Genomic DNA, 15589 nt, shown 5'->3' with positions numbered 1-15589 from the left:
CGTTTATTTTACTTGTAATTAGCATGAAGATGAATTCAGGATTGGCAAATAAAGATTTATTGTTATGAGAAGAAGAAGTTTATACTTCAGTTTGATCACTCCCATTACTGTTGCTCCTATATGAACATATGTTGAGATCTTTCTTTGTTTTGAACACTTGTTTTGGTGCTCGGTTTCTGCTCTTCTTGCTGCCCCTTATTCGAATATATGATTAGAAATTATTTTTGGTTTGAGAAATTAGTTTGGGGCTCGGTTTTTGTTCTTCTTGCTGCCCCTTGTTCAAACACATGTTGGAGATCATTCTTATAGTTTTGAATACTTGTTTGGTGCTCGGTTTCTGCTCTTCTTGTTGTCCCTTATTCGAACATATATGGGAAACTATATTTTTGGTTTTGAACACCTGTTTTGGGGTCGGTTTCTGCTCTTCTTGCTGTCCCTTATTCGAACATATATGGGAAACTATATTTTTGGTTTTGAACACCTGTTTTGGGGCCAGTTTCTGCTCTTCTTGTTGTCGCTTATTCAAAAATATATGGGAGACTAGAATTTTATTTTTGAACACCTATTTTAGGGCCGATTTCTGTCCTTCTTGATGTCCCTTATTCGAACATATATGGGAAACTATTTTTTGGGTTTCAAACACCTGTTTTGGGGCTGATTTTTGTGCTTCTTGCTGCCCCTATTCGAAAGCATGTTTGGAGATTGTTTTGGTCTGGAATAGCAACTTGGGTCTACGATTTTTGTTCCTCTTGCTACTTTATTCGAATACATATTGGGTACCATTTCTTTTGGCTTTAAGAATTAGTTTCGGAGCTGCAATTTTTGCTCCTCTTGCTGCCTTATTCGAATACATATTGGGTACCATTTATTTTGGCTTTGAAAAATTAGTTTTGGAGCTGTACTTTTTGCTCCCTTTATTAACTTATTTGAATACACATTGTAAATCATTTTCTGGTTTTTGAAAATTGCTTTAGTATCTCAGTTTTGCTATTATTGCTCCCATGTGAATATATATTGAAATTATTTGGTGTTTTGGATAGCTGTTTTATTGTCTCGAGTAATGGCCCAATTGTAGCCCCTTGTTGGGCTCGGTTATGTTCTCTGGTAGCCCAATTTTGCCCCTTCTTTGGTGACTCGGTTTCGTTTTCTGATGGCTCAGTTTTTGGCTCCTTTGATTGCTTGGGTTTTGCCAGTTGTTGGGCTCGGTTTTGTTTAGTGGTGGCTTGGTTTTTGCCCCCCTTGTTGGGCTCGATTTTGTTTGATGATGGTTTGGTTTTAGCCACTTGTTGAATTCGATTCTACCCTTTGACTCTCCTTCATTCATGAAAAATATCAAGTGGTGGCTTGTGCTTTAGCCCCTTGTTGAGTTCGGTTTTCCTTGCTACCTTAAAATTGAATGGTATGCATGTAAATCTATTATCATTCTTTAGTGGTTATTTGACTTGGTGATCTCTGCCAGCATGTTAAAATTGAATTTCCAAGAGTTGTATAAGTTGAAATTTTGGAGGAATATCTATTTAATCCCTACAGTATTGCTAGAATTGGCTTTCTGGTTACATAAATTTCATGGGTTTGAATTTGGCAATATGAGAATAGAAGCATATTTCTCTTTGGAAAGTTGATAAATGCTATGGAATATTTAAATGTTTATTACTTCATATTTCTTGATATGAAATATCTAAAGTTTTGTTGGATGAGCATATGAAATATTAAGGTGGCTTATAAGTTCGAGATGCGGGGCAACAGACAATGATGCAAAGAACCATTAATCAACTTTTCTTATAGCTGAAAATATAAAATCTATATTTATCATTATTCAACTAGTGAGATGCCCCTTTCACTTCCTTAAGTCATCGGTAGCCCTGACCCTTTCTCAAAAGACTTGAGAATTGATAGTTAGAAAAGAACAGATATACAATAAACACTACACAGATATTACACTTGCAAAAAGAACAGATACTATATCCACAAAAAAATAAATACCACGATACACAATAGATACTACACATCACATCCCACACGACAGATACTACATTTGTAACACATCACATATTATATATCACACCCTACATACAAGGATAGATATTACATTTCTTTTGAAAGTTCAGATACTACATAATAAATATCACCTATTAGACATCGACGCACTATACACTGTTGATTGATAAGTTTAGATACTATACATCACTTATCCCAACATCACATACAGGTGTAACCCACCCCGATAAGTTCAGATACTATCTCCATGGGTACATTATATCTTTAACAAGATAAGTCCAAATACTATTTAGATTCACACATCCATTAAATGATAGGGTTTAGGGTTGTGCGACTATAAAGGTGATTCGTTGGTGACCTCTAGTTGATATTAATATGTTTACTTCAATATATCAGTGGCCTGGGGGATAAAAAAAAAGTCTAGTCTGAGCCACTTTAAGTTTTCATATGTTTATCATTTAGCATTTCTTTTATAATCTGCAAATATTTATCTAAACCCTTTACGTTATGAAAATTGTAATCTGATTTGTAGCATCAACAGAATTAACCAGATACACTTTTAGTTATTTCAGTTTCTTTACTTTTCCTACTACATCATTCTTGATTTACTGTAAATTTCTTTTCTTTTTGTATAGTATTGTACCTTCCTACATGATCTTTGGATTTCCTCTACTGTACTTTGTTACATAGCTTGTAGTTTGTTCTTCTTTCTTTACTGCGCTGTAGTATATACATTCGTCTGTAGTCATACTTTTAGTAAATACCTTTTAGCATGTTCATCCAATCCCCTAGGATAGGCCGTTCGAGGCATGATTTTTTTCTTTTCTTTTACTCACTTCATGTAATGAGATAACAACGTGGTCGATTGACGATTCATCTCCGGGCAGCGGTCGGGATTATAACAGGAGGTGGAAAAGGGAGCTTTAACCTAGCTTTGATAGACTTAAATAGCATACATATAGGACGTCGAGGTCATTCGTCTAGCACTACGTAAATTCTCAAACTATCTTTTAGAACTTTCTACGATTTTATATCATACGATATAAGTCCTAAACTTTTTAAGATTCCGATGTCGTCGTTCGGTACGACATGAATCCTCATATTTTCTCGGGTCATTTACATAAGAAATGTAGATCTAAGCCCCAAATATCTAAATAACTTGCAAAACCAAAACATTAAATAATTTCTCTTTCAAAAACGTAAAGTCAAATCATAGGTTAGGTAGAGACGTCACTGAAGCTTCTTCGGTATCTTCGACATCTCCTACTTTTCACTCCTTTGGATTCCAAAATAACTACTAAACGTTGAATTCTTGAAGATGCAATCCTGATCTTAATCGAGTGTCTTCTTAGGTGAATTCGGTTATCTAAGATGTAATTAACTATAGAGACTTGCCTCTATAAGAAATTAAGAACCCAGATTAATCTAAACCCTATTTAATCTGTGTATTAGAACTGAGAATTTTTCGGCTATAAAATTTGCAGACCAAAGTAGAGTCATAAACTTTTAAATTTAGATAGTTAAGTCTACCAATAAGTGATACATTCATCCATCAATCTTTATCCATCAATATGATATATAGTTTATGGTATCGTGTTCAGCTATTTAAACTATTAGATATATGAGATCTATATTGCCTCATCATTTTTTCAAAAATAAAAAATAATACTATACATCATTTTCACAAAATTAAAATTATATTATATATTACATTAAATTCAAATTTTAAAATCTTTTCGCAGTCGTTGGCTTCTTCTTATTGGACTCCGCATGCAGCTATTCGTGCAGAGTCCGAATGTAATATTTTTCTGAGGCAAAGGGCGAGGTAGAAAAGTTAATTTTGATATAATAATAATAATAATAATAATAATAATAATAATAATAATAATAGTAAGTTATTGGCATATATTATGTTACAAAATTAAGTAATTAATGATTTTAAGTAATCATAAAAACTAATTAAAAAAATTTTTGATGAAAACATTGTTAAACAATGAATGGAGAGAATTTAATAAATTGATTAAATGTACTAAAATAGTTAAAATTTTAATATATGATTAGTAGCAGAATAAAATTAATGAAAATTAAAATAATAATAATAATAATAAACATTTTAATTAGAAGTGAAAGATTTAAAATTTAACCATAGCGACATAAATAGAATTAAAGATGAAAGATTATAATCTAAATTAAAATAATGAAATAAGATAACATAAGTAATAATAATAATTTAACATAATTAGTAATGTGGTAAAATTTTATTAATATGTATAATTTTGTATAATAGGTGTTCAATTTAGGAAGTTGTGAAGAACATCAAAATGATTACTTATGTCTTATGCTATAGTTTTAAATTTATATCACAACATACTCGTGATTTATGATTCTAGTTAATATTTATTTATCTTGTTTGAATAACCTGTGCACTTAACATTATTTAAATTATCATAAACATTGAATGTTATGTAAATATATTTACTTCTATGCAAATAAGAATAAAAAACACCACCTACACACACCTATGGAGCATAGTATGTTTGCAATTGCATGTTTAGTTTTGATGGAGTTCCCTCATTTATGGTACTAACTAGAAAACACAAAAATATTCATGCACGTAAATAGAAAAAGTATTGATATTAATATGTCTTAATTGACACAATTTTAGGCTGTGCTCTAATAATGATTGTACAGATATAAAATGATATATACATGTTACTGATGCGGTAAAACGCATTCAATTCTATAAACCATAAAAAAAAATCATATTTGAAAAAGAAAATTTGTCTATTGTTTTATATTGGTTTATAGTATCTTTAATAACATGAATATCATTCTCTTTTTTGTTACGTACTATAATTTAGGAGTAAAAGATGAGCAACAAAATATGAAACATAATTGCAATCTCAGTGGTCTTATTCCGTGTCCCGTGCTAGGAAGCATTACTCCTCTTTTCATTCCAAATTCAAGAATATGACCGATACGATTGATTGGTCTGTGCGCTTCTCTTATTACTTTTTTGTATCCCCCTGTTCCTCGGATACAATTCGATCCTTCTACGGCCAAATCTCAATTTGTGGAAAGCCTTCGATGGCTTCCTTATGAAAACATCCATTTTTCTATGGGTATAGACGGTCTTTCATTATTCTTCGTAATATTGACCACATTTCTTATCCCTATTTGCATTTCAGTGGGTTGGTCTGGTATGAGAAGTTTTGGGAAAGAGGATATTACAGCATCTCTAATTCGTGAATTTCTCATGATCGCCGTGTCCCGCATGCTGGATCCTCTACTATTCTATGTTCTTCCCGAAAGCGTGCCAATCCCTATGTTGTGCGGAGCTGAGCATCTTCTATTCGCTGGGATCAAGCTTTTCCTCTGCAGGGGCCTTGTGCAGTCAACCCCCTACGGGCGGTCCTCCGTCGTCGTCAAGTAGTAAAAAGTCAAGTCTTCCCCGCGAAGCTTTCGGGAAGAGGGGTAGTCTTGTGCGTCAGCATAGCATTTCTGGTCGAACCACCGAACCACACATCTTTTTTTGGTGGGAGGGTACTCCGAGTAGTGGGTACCCCGTAGGACCTCGACCCGCCTACTCGGGTCTTGTATGGATATGCAGGAAGGGGTGCTCCTAGGTGTGTGTAGGGGGTGTGTTTGTTCGCGAGAATGGATTCCCGTTTGCAATTGCATGTTTAGTTTTGATGGAGTTCACTCATTTATGGTACTAACTAGAAAACACAAAAATATTCATGCACGTAAATAGAAAAAGTATTGATATTAATATGTCTTAATTGACACAATTTTAGGCTGTGCTCTAATAATGATTGTACAGATATAAAATGATATATACATGTTACTGATGCGGTAAAACGCATTCAATTCTATAAACCATAAAAAAAAATCATATTTGAAAAAGAAAATTTGTCTATTGTTTTATATTGGTTTATAGTATCTTTAATAACATGAATATCATTCTCTTTTTTGTTACGTACTATAATTTAGGAGTAAAAGATGAGCAACAAAATATGAAACATATATACAATACGTGAACCTAATCTAAACTAAATTTATGATCGTTTTAACTTACTTTTTTTCTACAGTGGCTTTTCAATTGTTAAATATTAGTTATAAAATATATATCTAAAAAAATTATTTTTTATAGTTCGACAGGCCATTCCCGTTTTGGTTAATTCCAAGCCCAAGCTGGGTCGTGACACAAGCAAGGTTTAGTTAGGACATTACTGAGACATGGCTCAACCACAAACTAAGATTTACATAAAAGATAAAATTCGAAGCATAATGATAAAAAAAAATGCCAACTTATGCAAACACAAAATGACGATCCTAAAACAAGAACATTAAGGATAATGAAAGTATAAATAAAAATATAAAAACGCGCACACATAAGCGAAAATACAAAAGAAAGATTTCTACAGCAGGAAGAAGATTTAACCAAGCAGGTGGAGATCCGACAGCTAAGTTAAGATCTCAATACCATGTAAGTTTGGAGAATTTTGTTCAATACCTTAATTGATACTATATGTTGGCTTAAATACGACTTACATAATCCTAAATTTAGAAAAGAAATAACACTCAAATCCATAGGCAAACCAAGAAAGAGTCGGGGGGGGGAACGGAGGCCCACCACCACCCCCCCCCCCCCCCCCCCACTAAATTCAATTTTTTTAATTATATGAGAGGATAATTTAGCCTTTTGTCTTTCTTGAAATATCAATTTTGCCTCTCATGAAATATCACTTTGCCCTTCGTTATCCTAGTTGCACCCATGTCGGGTCTAGGGAGGTCGTTCGCCGCCCCTCAAAAAAGAAGCTGACTCCGCCCCTGCCCATATCTCCTAAATTTTGGAAAGAATAACACCCATATCTCCTTAACTTAGGAAAGAAATAACACTAATATCTTCAAGATTATGACAATCAAATCAAACAAACTAAAAATAGAAACTTATAAAACTAACCGGAAATAAAAGGAAATACATACATAGAAAAAAATAGGAAATAAGTAAAACTATAATTAAACTTCTATCAATTTTAATTATTATTGGCCACTGCTTGATGTTTCATGAACTTCTCAATATTAAGCAGCTTTATTATTACTCTCGTTTTTACCCACACTAGCTGCTGACCAACACTACATATTGTTCCGTTTACTACTATCAAATATTACATTAAATTTCATTAACTCACTGAGCTTGTAAATCACTCATCATATATTATGTTGTATTTCAGAAAGAGTTTAGTAATAAATAGACACGGCCTCGTGAATTACCTTTTGCATGGCTTTTGAATTGTAAAGATTTAGGCTTTTGAATTGTAAAGATTTAGGGATGATTTCGAAGATTTTTGCGGGGTACTATTTTTGCATGCACTTTTGTGATTTTGATACGAATGAATATTGAATGAAATAAATTGTAAGTTTCTGCTTGTGATGATTTAGAGAAATAAAACCTTCACTTATTTAGTCCTAATTTGTGTAATTCAAGATAAATGTGGGTGAGAGTTGAGTTTAACTAGCACATTCTCCTCTGTTACACATCTGTTTGACCCAAGGGGGTTACTTGGGAAGAAAAATCAGGACCCAAACACAAAGTTCAGATATTATGTAAAAATAGACGAATGGCTAAAAAGCATGTAATGTCTATCATGCATGGAAAGAAGATTTACACACACATAATTATTTGAAATCGTGCCATCTAAGACATGTCACAGAAGTTAGGGCACAAAAAGATGACCTCGCGTTAACAAATTGTGCTTAAAGACAATAGGTTTATGCGTGATGGAAAACAATCGAGGCTTAAAGCTTAGTTTGTGTGAGGTGCTCCTTATTGCTTTTTTTATGATGTTTAAAACCTCAATTTATTATGTTACTAGCGTCAGATTTTTCTTAATTTTTCCCCTCAAACGCAAATGCCATATGACTTGCAACTAATTTTACATCATTAAAATAAAAAATTAAACTGCGAGTTGCACAAAATCTCAACATCAAAGTGTTAGGTCTTACGATTTCGTCCTCAAGATTGGTTGTACATAAAAATAATATTCTCATTAAATTTTAGCAATCAAAGAAAATGAGGTTGATTGAGATTAAGATTGAAAAGATAAAAAAGAATGCTGATACAAGTGAGGGTGTAAGAAAAGTAAAAGCATTAGATTTTACAATCTTAAACTTCTTATGTGCCGAAATAGGAGGGAGAGACTTTATTTTAGACTTCGTCTATATGTTTACTAATTAATCATAGATGGATACTTCTGCTTAATTTTTTATTATGATGTTATTTTGAATAATATTATTTCTCTTTGATGTCAGTACTTTACTTATTATTTTAAATTTTTCACTAATTTAATGATTTTAGTTTAAAGCTTATATCTCAAAATGCCTTGAGGCTCGAGCCTCACCTCAACAAAAACCTCAATATGAGATTACACAATTTCAAACTTTGTGACATCAAAGTAAGTAGGATAGTAACTACAACCACTTTAAATTTTTTTCATAAGTTCCCAATGAAATTTATGGAGACCAACTAGGCAATATTTGGCCCTTAGCTTTCTCCATTACTAAAACTTGCCAACTTCAATTCATAGATGTTGTAGCCTAAAGCTTGCCCATCTGTGAGACCAGAACATACATTTTATGTTTTTCCAAACGGATTGTAAACGCCTGCATCCTGCCTTTTATGTTTTGTCAATTCTATCGTATAAGTCTACGGACTCACCTTTCTTGGAGCCGCAGTCTTCCACACTAATTATCATGCATGGATTAAGATTTATTAGGTCATTCTTTTGTAGAAACCCTCCAGATTCAATGATTTTTGGATCTTATCGCTATCTCCCATGACATTTCTATGCTTTCTCGCTCACACAAATTTTTTATATACTGAGTCTCTTCCATCAATTTCTCTCCTACTTTCTTTCTTGCCTACCATTGCCTGTCCATCTTCTCCAAAAAATTCAATTATCTATGTTTCCATTTCCAATCCCCCCCTCTTCTTCCCACATCAAATTTCTTTTCTCTTCATTATTATTTTCCTTGTTTCCTTCCCTTTTGCTTCCCTTCCTCATTCCATAATTATCCAACTATTGGATATCAGGAACTAATTATTTGTAACCCATATATAGAATTTCATGGCAGCTTGAAATGAAAATTATATAGGTTGGCTGAAGTTTATCAGTATGGAGTTCCACAAATTAAGATCAAGTAAATTAATGCACATTATCAAAAGACACCCAAAAAAAGAGAAATCGCTGCAAATGATCACAAAAAACTATTGCATAGTAGGCCCACATTAAGAAGCCCCAAAAAATAAGAGAAATCGCCACAAAATGACCACTAAAAACTACATCATAGTAAGGCCACACCGACATAAAAAGCACCTTCAGTCACTTCAATACGGTATGAAAGCATAAATAATTGGCTTAAATGAAAATAAATAAAAACCTTATCAAGAAGCCGTTTTGGATGCTGAAATGCTTGCTTTTTTGCCCATTGGTGAAATAAATGTGAGACAATCAACCGTTCTTCAATGTTGAAGCTACCAAGTTAAAAAGAAAAAAATTGGAGCAAATACAAACTCAAATGTAAATATAAGTTGCATGAGCTACATAACAAATTTGCCAAAGATAGTACTTTACAAATACCTCTTCAAAAAATTATCCCCAACACAAGCATCTGGCATTTCTATGTAACTGTCTGGAAAATCTTTGCCGCTACAGTTATTCAATACTTCAGATGATGATGCACATTTCAGATCATTTCCAGTTTTATTAACCAAACCTCCAAGTTTATTTACTTGTGACTCACGCTACAGATCAATTTGTACAACAAACAAAAGGTGATTACAGAATTTTTTGCTTTTTATTCATAGAACTCAACAATGACAAAATATTCTTCTCAAATGCAAAAATCCAAAAAATTGAAAATTCTGAACATCGATCATATATTAAAGACATAGAGCTACACTAATAAGAAACTTAAGTATCACTAAATAATTTCAATTTGATAAATGTTCTGGACATGCAAATAAATATTAGATTTAATAATCTTTCCTTTAATTCAATAAAAATAAATTTTCACATAGACATGATTTAAGATGGTCTATTGTTAAAAGAATGAATGCTCAACTAAATTCAATAATTTAATAACAGTTACTTTATGAATTTGAAATCTTAAGAAATTTTTAAAAACATATAAAAAACTCAACTATATTTGTTCAAAAAATCCTATCATATCCGTAAAAACTTTAGCCTTTATCTGCAGAAGATATGTCATTAGTAACTTTCATGTATAGCTTACCGTTTGGACGATAGTATATATGTCAATTTTAAACAGTGATGTATAAAATTTTCATTAATCCAAAGTAAGCAATTATTATAGATCGCATGTAATAATAACACTTTTTAAGTAACAATTGAAAGAAATTAATTCAAAAGAAAATAATAAATTTACATAAATCAAGTAAAAAAGTTATTAGTACCTTAAATTATGATTTGAATTAATGTTAGGAAAAGTTACCTAACGACACATGTTAACAGGGACCACTTTTAACAAGAAAAGAAATAACCAAGTTTGTCATCAAGGCAAACAATTAAGTTTTTATTTATAATAATTAAATTTATTCTCTTAAATCAAATGGAAATAAATACATTTAAATTTTTTTTTTTCATTATATAGTTTTAAATTCTTACTAAGTCTCTCTCCTACAACTTAAAATTTTCATATTTCATATGAAGACCTACTAGCATATAATTTAAGATCATGCATGAGTTTAATAGAAGAAAGAAAAAATATATGACGTAAGTGCGTGTTTGTATATGTATATGTATTTTTTTTTTAGAAAAAGCCCAAGGGCTAATATATTAAAACGGAAATGATACAGAAAAGTTGTATGAGAGAGCCTAAAAGAAAACCCAACTCACACAATACAACACACACAAACTTAAATAAAAGGAAGATACACAAGGGTAAACAAAAAACTAAAAAGCCACCAAAGGGCGCAAAAGTACTAGGGACCTCTAGTCCTCAGAAGTGAGCCAACTAACAAATTGGTAAGGTGAGTACCATTATCCGGAGTAACCAAAGTATCATCCATCAGATTTTTGAGCTCAAGTATGTTTTCATTCTTCTTCTTCCTCCTGGATTTGAGGACCTGTCATTCCTTATTCGATGATTGACTCATTTGATCAGTAGACTCCAAAGTTTGGTCGGACAGGTGTGGGTTGTTGCTGTAACATTTGAATCATTATCTCTATGAGTCTGAGTAACATCAACAACTTGCTCGAGCTGATGAGGCGGTAGTGAATCAGTAGAAGTATTTCCAAATGTAATATCTGTGATAGGTTCTAGAACAGAAGGGGTCTGAAGAATCTCGCTCTATCCCACGATTGGAGGTTCCAAAGACATGGGAGTGATAACATACTGTGGCGACTGAATTGTTGTTATATTGCCTGCGAGAATAGTGACATCTTTATGGGTATCCTTTTGTACTTAGAGCTCATCAGGAGTGGATGAATTCACTGCCTCTGGCAGAACACTGTGTTTTTTTTTATCTGAGGTTAGGATGTAGATGGTGGCATTGAGAACTGGAGTGGCCGAATATACGACAATTTAAACAATACGAAGGAAAAAAGCTCGATCACTAGATTTTGTCAATATCCATGGTGACATATGTCCAACCAAATTTCCTCATAAACGGATGAAGTGATGTCTCATTCAACAAGAACTTTAGCTTCAGATGGACGAGAAAGATTGAAAGTAGAAAAAACCGTTTTAAGTGGCGTATCATAAGCTGAGGCAATAAAGTACAACACTTTTGCGTAAAGTAATGAATTTCAAACCAAGAAGTCGAATCCAAACCGGAATTATAGCTGGTTTCGCCTGTGGGACAAAATCTACAGACCATTTCAAAATCTTCATTGCTTTGTTATCAATTCAGATTAACTTTCTCACAAATAAACGTGTATAGTCCTCTTCATTATTTAGTTGTATAAGACTGTGGTGTCCATCTAACAGTACAATTTTTCATTCCCTAACAAGGGGCATAAGTTCAAATTCCCTGTGAATCAGCTCCATTTTGGGATGGTCATACAAAAATCTCCCGACAAAATTCGGTCGACGAGAGGAAGCAAGTTGAATACCTTCAGCTTCAAGAAAAAAAATGACAAATTTCACATTTTTTCTACCAGGTTTTGTTATATCCTCCGCCCACTTCAACGAAGGAGAGAAAGAGCATCATTTAGGTGTACCGGAGGCGTGAAAACCCGCAAGGGCAGCAACATACGATATGTCTGAAGTCATCCCCAATAGAGAGAGGAAAAGTGTTAAGAACAGGGAAGACAGCAAAGCAGAGAGCAACCTCCAAAACCAAAAAAAGGGAGCAAATCGGAAGCCCCTGCAACAGCTTGGGCCTGAGGACGACCTGCTCAAACAGCAGTTTCGAATTGCGTAGGAAGTTAGAAGACGCTACAACCAGTACTGACCGCGACGAGTGATCCCGACGCAACAAACAACAAATAAGCAGCATCGCACGAATGAACACAGACGACGCACTTTGGCAGCGACAACAGAAGCAGAAGAGACGGAAATGACGAAATCGTAAAAACAAAGGTTGATCAACGAAGAGCTACAGTGGAGAAATAACCAGGGATCGCCATGGCGAAACGCTAGCTGAGCGCGCCATATATTCACTTGTATATATGTATTAAAGGTTGATCGGCGATCAACCTATAGTCTTGACCGAGAGACGGAACGCCCTTCCAAAAGGACTATCAAACTTGAGAGGCTTACCGTAAATTGTTGATAAGGAGTACAGAATTTCTAAGTTGAACAAATGTAATTTTAACTCCAGAAACTTTATCCAAACAAAAATAATAGGGGACTCCGCTTCTGGATCAAAATCAACAAGCCACTCCAAAATTATCATATAACAGTTGTCGATCCTGATAACTTTTTGAGAAAAAATGTGAGTGTAATCAGTATCACGAGACAATTGAATAAGTATATCTCACCGTCAAGTAAACCAATATTCCAACTGGCCAACAGCTTCGTAGCATCAAAATCTTTCCGAATGATCTCAAGTTTTTAGTGACCATAAAAAATTTTCCCACTAGAGCAAAGAAGACGTGAGAGTGCTGGTTTTAACCTCTAAGAGAATAAAAGCAGGCTTCCCATTTTTTTACCAAGTTTTTTAATGAAAGTGCGATCACCACCACCTTCAAGAACCTCGTAGAAAGATTGTGAAACATTGTAGGACTTGCCAGTACAAAAATCAGTCTCTAGACCTAAAAGAGGAGTAAGAGTAGAAATAAGAAAGTCGTCGGCAAGTGCAGTGGCATAGAAACGAAACGTCGATGTCATCTCCTCCAACAAGATGGTGTCAGTCGGGCAGGAGAGCAAATAGTCGCGTCGTGTGGAAGGAGACGACTGCGAAGGAGAAGTGTCGTCGACTACAGAAGATGACTGTAAGAAGGAAGAGCCGTCGTCTATGGGAATAAGACGATGTTAGTAGGAGACGTTGTCGACTACGGGAGACAACAACGACGATAGCGAGGGCGAGTGTGTCGACTGCGGGAGAGATGTCGTCAAGTAGAAACGACACGAGCCGCGACTAAGAAGGAAAGCGTCGTCGACTACGGGTGACGTCGATTGCAGAGACGACGCGAGCGAGCGTTGTCGAGAAAGCTGCGAGGGCTTGAAAACGTCGTTGCAGAAGACGACAGAATAATAGTAAAAAGGAATGGCGAGAGGCTATTATAAGCGCCTCCACCCACTCATATTATGTCTAACAATTATAGTTCCGCCTCCTTAAGGCGAACTGTGCTAGAGGGGATTTGAACCCCCGAACTAAGAGGTCTTATACCATGGATGCCAACCAACAAACCGGGGCATGCGACACATACAATATATATATAACCCAAGGGTTGATATATTAAAGATAAAGATACAGATAGGTTTGTATGGGTGGGCCTAAACACCCAACCCACACGGTACAACACACACCAAAAAAATGTAAAGATGGGTGGGCGCTTAAAAAGTGTGGGTTATCTCAATCTAGTCTTGCCTCTGGTTCTAGTTCTCAGTTGTGATCCAGCTAGCAGATTGGTAAGGAGATGACCATTACCCATAGTAACCAAAGTATTATCCATAAGACTCCTGAGCTCTAGTAGATCTTTATTCTTCTTCTTCCTCCTAGAAGTGTAAACCTATCATTTCTCCTTCAAAGAATCCGCTTGATGGGGCAAAGCTGAACCAGAAGGAACAATAGTACCCACAATAGGTTCTACAATATGAGAAATGTGAGTTGCTGCTACACCGGTTACTTCTTAAAGAAATGGAGCTGTGAGGTTCTCCTGATTATCAGTCTGAACACTATCATTTATAGGCAATAGTCCATCAAAATTATTTTGTATGGAGTTTGTAGGTGTCAGCATCGTATCACTCGCAGTAACAGTAACAGCAGTGTCAACAGACACCTCCTGTCTGGTAGTATCATCCTCAGATGGAACTAAAATGTTCATAGCAGTGGGGTTAAACCCATCCTTATCCACTTGACCCTTAGAATTTAAATTATGATGAATTTTGTGGCATTTAGCAAGAATATGACCAAACATCTTACAGTGGGTACAATATAGTGGTTTGTGTTCCATGACGATTTGTTGCCAATAACCATTATGGGTTGTGCCCAATCAGACTTCAGTAACATCTGGTAAAGTAATATCTCTTTCCACAAGTATTCTAGCCACCGAGGATCTAATTAGACTGAGAGTCGGCAAATCTAGTTTCAAAGAATTTCAAAGGATGACCCCAATAGAGTAGAGAACCTGATGGTGAAAAAAATACAGCTTGAGACCAGATAAACTAAACCATACCGGTACAGTGGGAGTTTCATGTTTTGGGTCGAAATTAGGAAACCACTTGAGTAACTTCATTGATTTGCTTTGATATTATGATATTTCTTGGAGAAAATTCAGGTGTAGTCTTCAGCCACTGTTAGTTGAATCAACACGTCCCATATCCATGAGTCTCATTTTCCACTTGTCTACTAGCTTAAGATTATCAACACTCTTTATGATAACCTCCATAGGAGTGTGTCCCCACTGAAATATCTCAATAAGAGCAAACTTGAATTTTTCCGTCATGGTAGAAATTTCTGTTTCAGAGAAAAAAATTGCATCTTTTCCGCCTTTCTTGCTTCCATTTTTAATAAAAGGACAATCATCTGTACTCTCACGAGATTCCTTATAACTTGAGGGGAATCCCACTGCAGAACCTGAGGGTTACCCACCACGTAAGCAAAGGAGACTTTATCCGGCTCAACGAAACAAGGAGGCGCCATCAGAGCAAGAAGAGTTGTCCAAGTTAAGCTACAACAAAGTTGTTGCGGCAGGAACAGTGAGAAGCCTCACGAGCAAACTGAAACACAAAGCAAATTCGAGACTCGTCGAGCAGACGAACCCCAAGCGAGCGACGCCGAGCAGACTCGTCGAATAGAGAGAAGACGAACGTCGAGCAGACTTGTCGAGCAGAGAGACAGACTCGTCGAGCAGACACAGACGAACGTCGAGCAGCAACGCCGACGTGGCGGGCGCGA

At 35.0% G+C, this 15589-nt stretch overlaps 1 protein-coding gene across 5 annotated transcripts in view; it reads right to left on the bottom strand.

Moving 5' to 3' along the window:
- Positions 1–15589, bottom strand: part of LOC110022777 (ATP-dependent DNA helicase SRS2-like protein At4g25120) — a 109379-nt gene that overhangs the window by 25442 nt on the left and 68348 nt on the right. For 2 of the 5 annotated variants that reach the window (XM_020721879.1, XM_020721881.1), the window contains 2 exons: positions 9642–9805; positions 9442–9535 (listed from right to left, as the gene is read on the bottom strand). In XM_020721879.1, coding sequence (XP_020577538.1) covers positions 9442–9535; positions 9642–9805 — 258 coding nt within the window. Of the gene's footprint in view, positions 1–9441; positions 9536–9641; positions 9806–15589 lie in introns of those variants that run through there. The other 3 variants (XM_020721882.1, XM_020721884.1, XM_020721883.1) reach the window with 3 other exon arrangements.

This window comes from Phalaenopsis equestris, unplaced genomic scaffold (genome assembly GCF_001263595.1).
Source record: "Phalaenopsis equestris unplaced genomic scaffold, ASM126359v1 Scaffold000202, whole genome shotgun sequence".
Taxonomy (NCBI): domain Eukaryota; kingdom Viridiplantae; phylum Streptophyta; class Magnoliopsida; order Asparagales; family Orchidaceae; genus Phalaenopsis; species Phalaenopsis equestris.
This window is presented reverse-complemented; position numbering and strand designations above follow the sequence as displayed.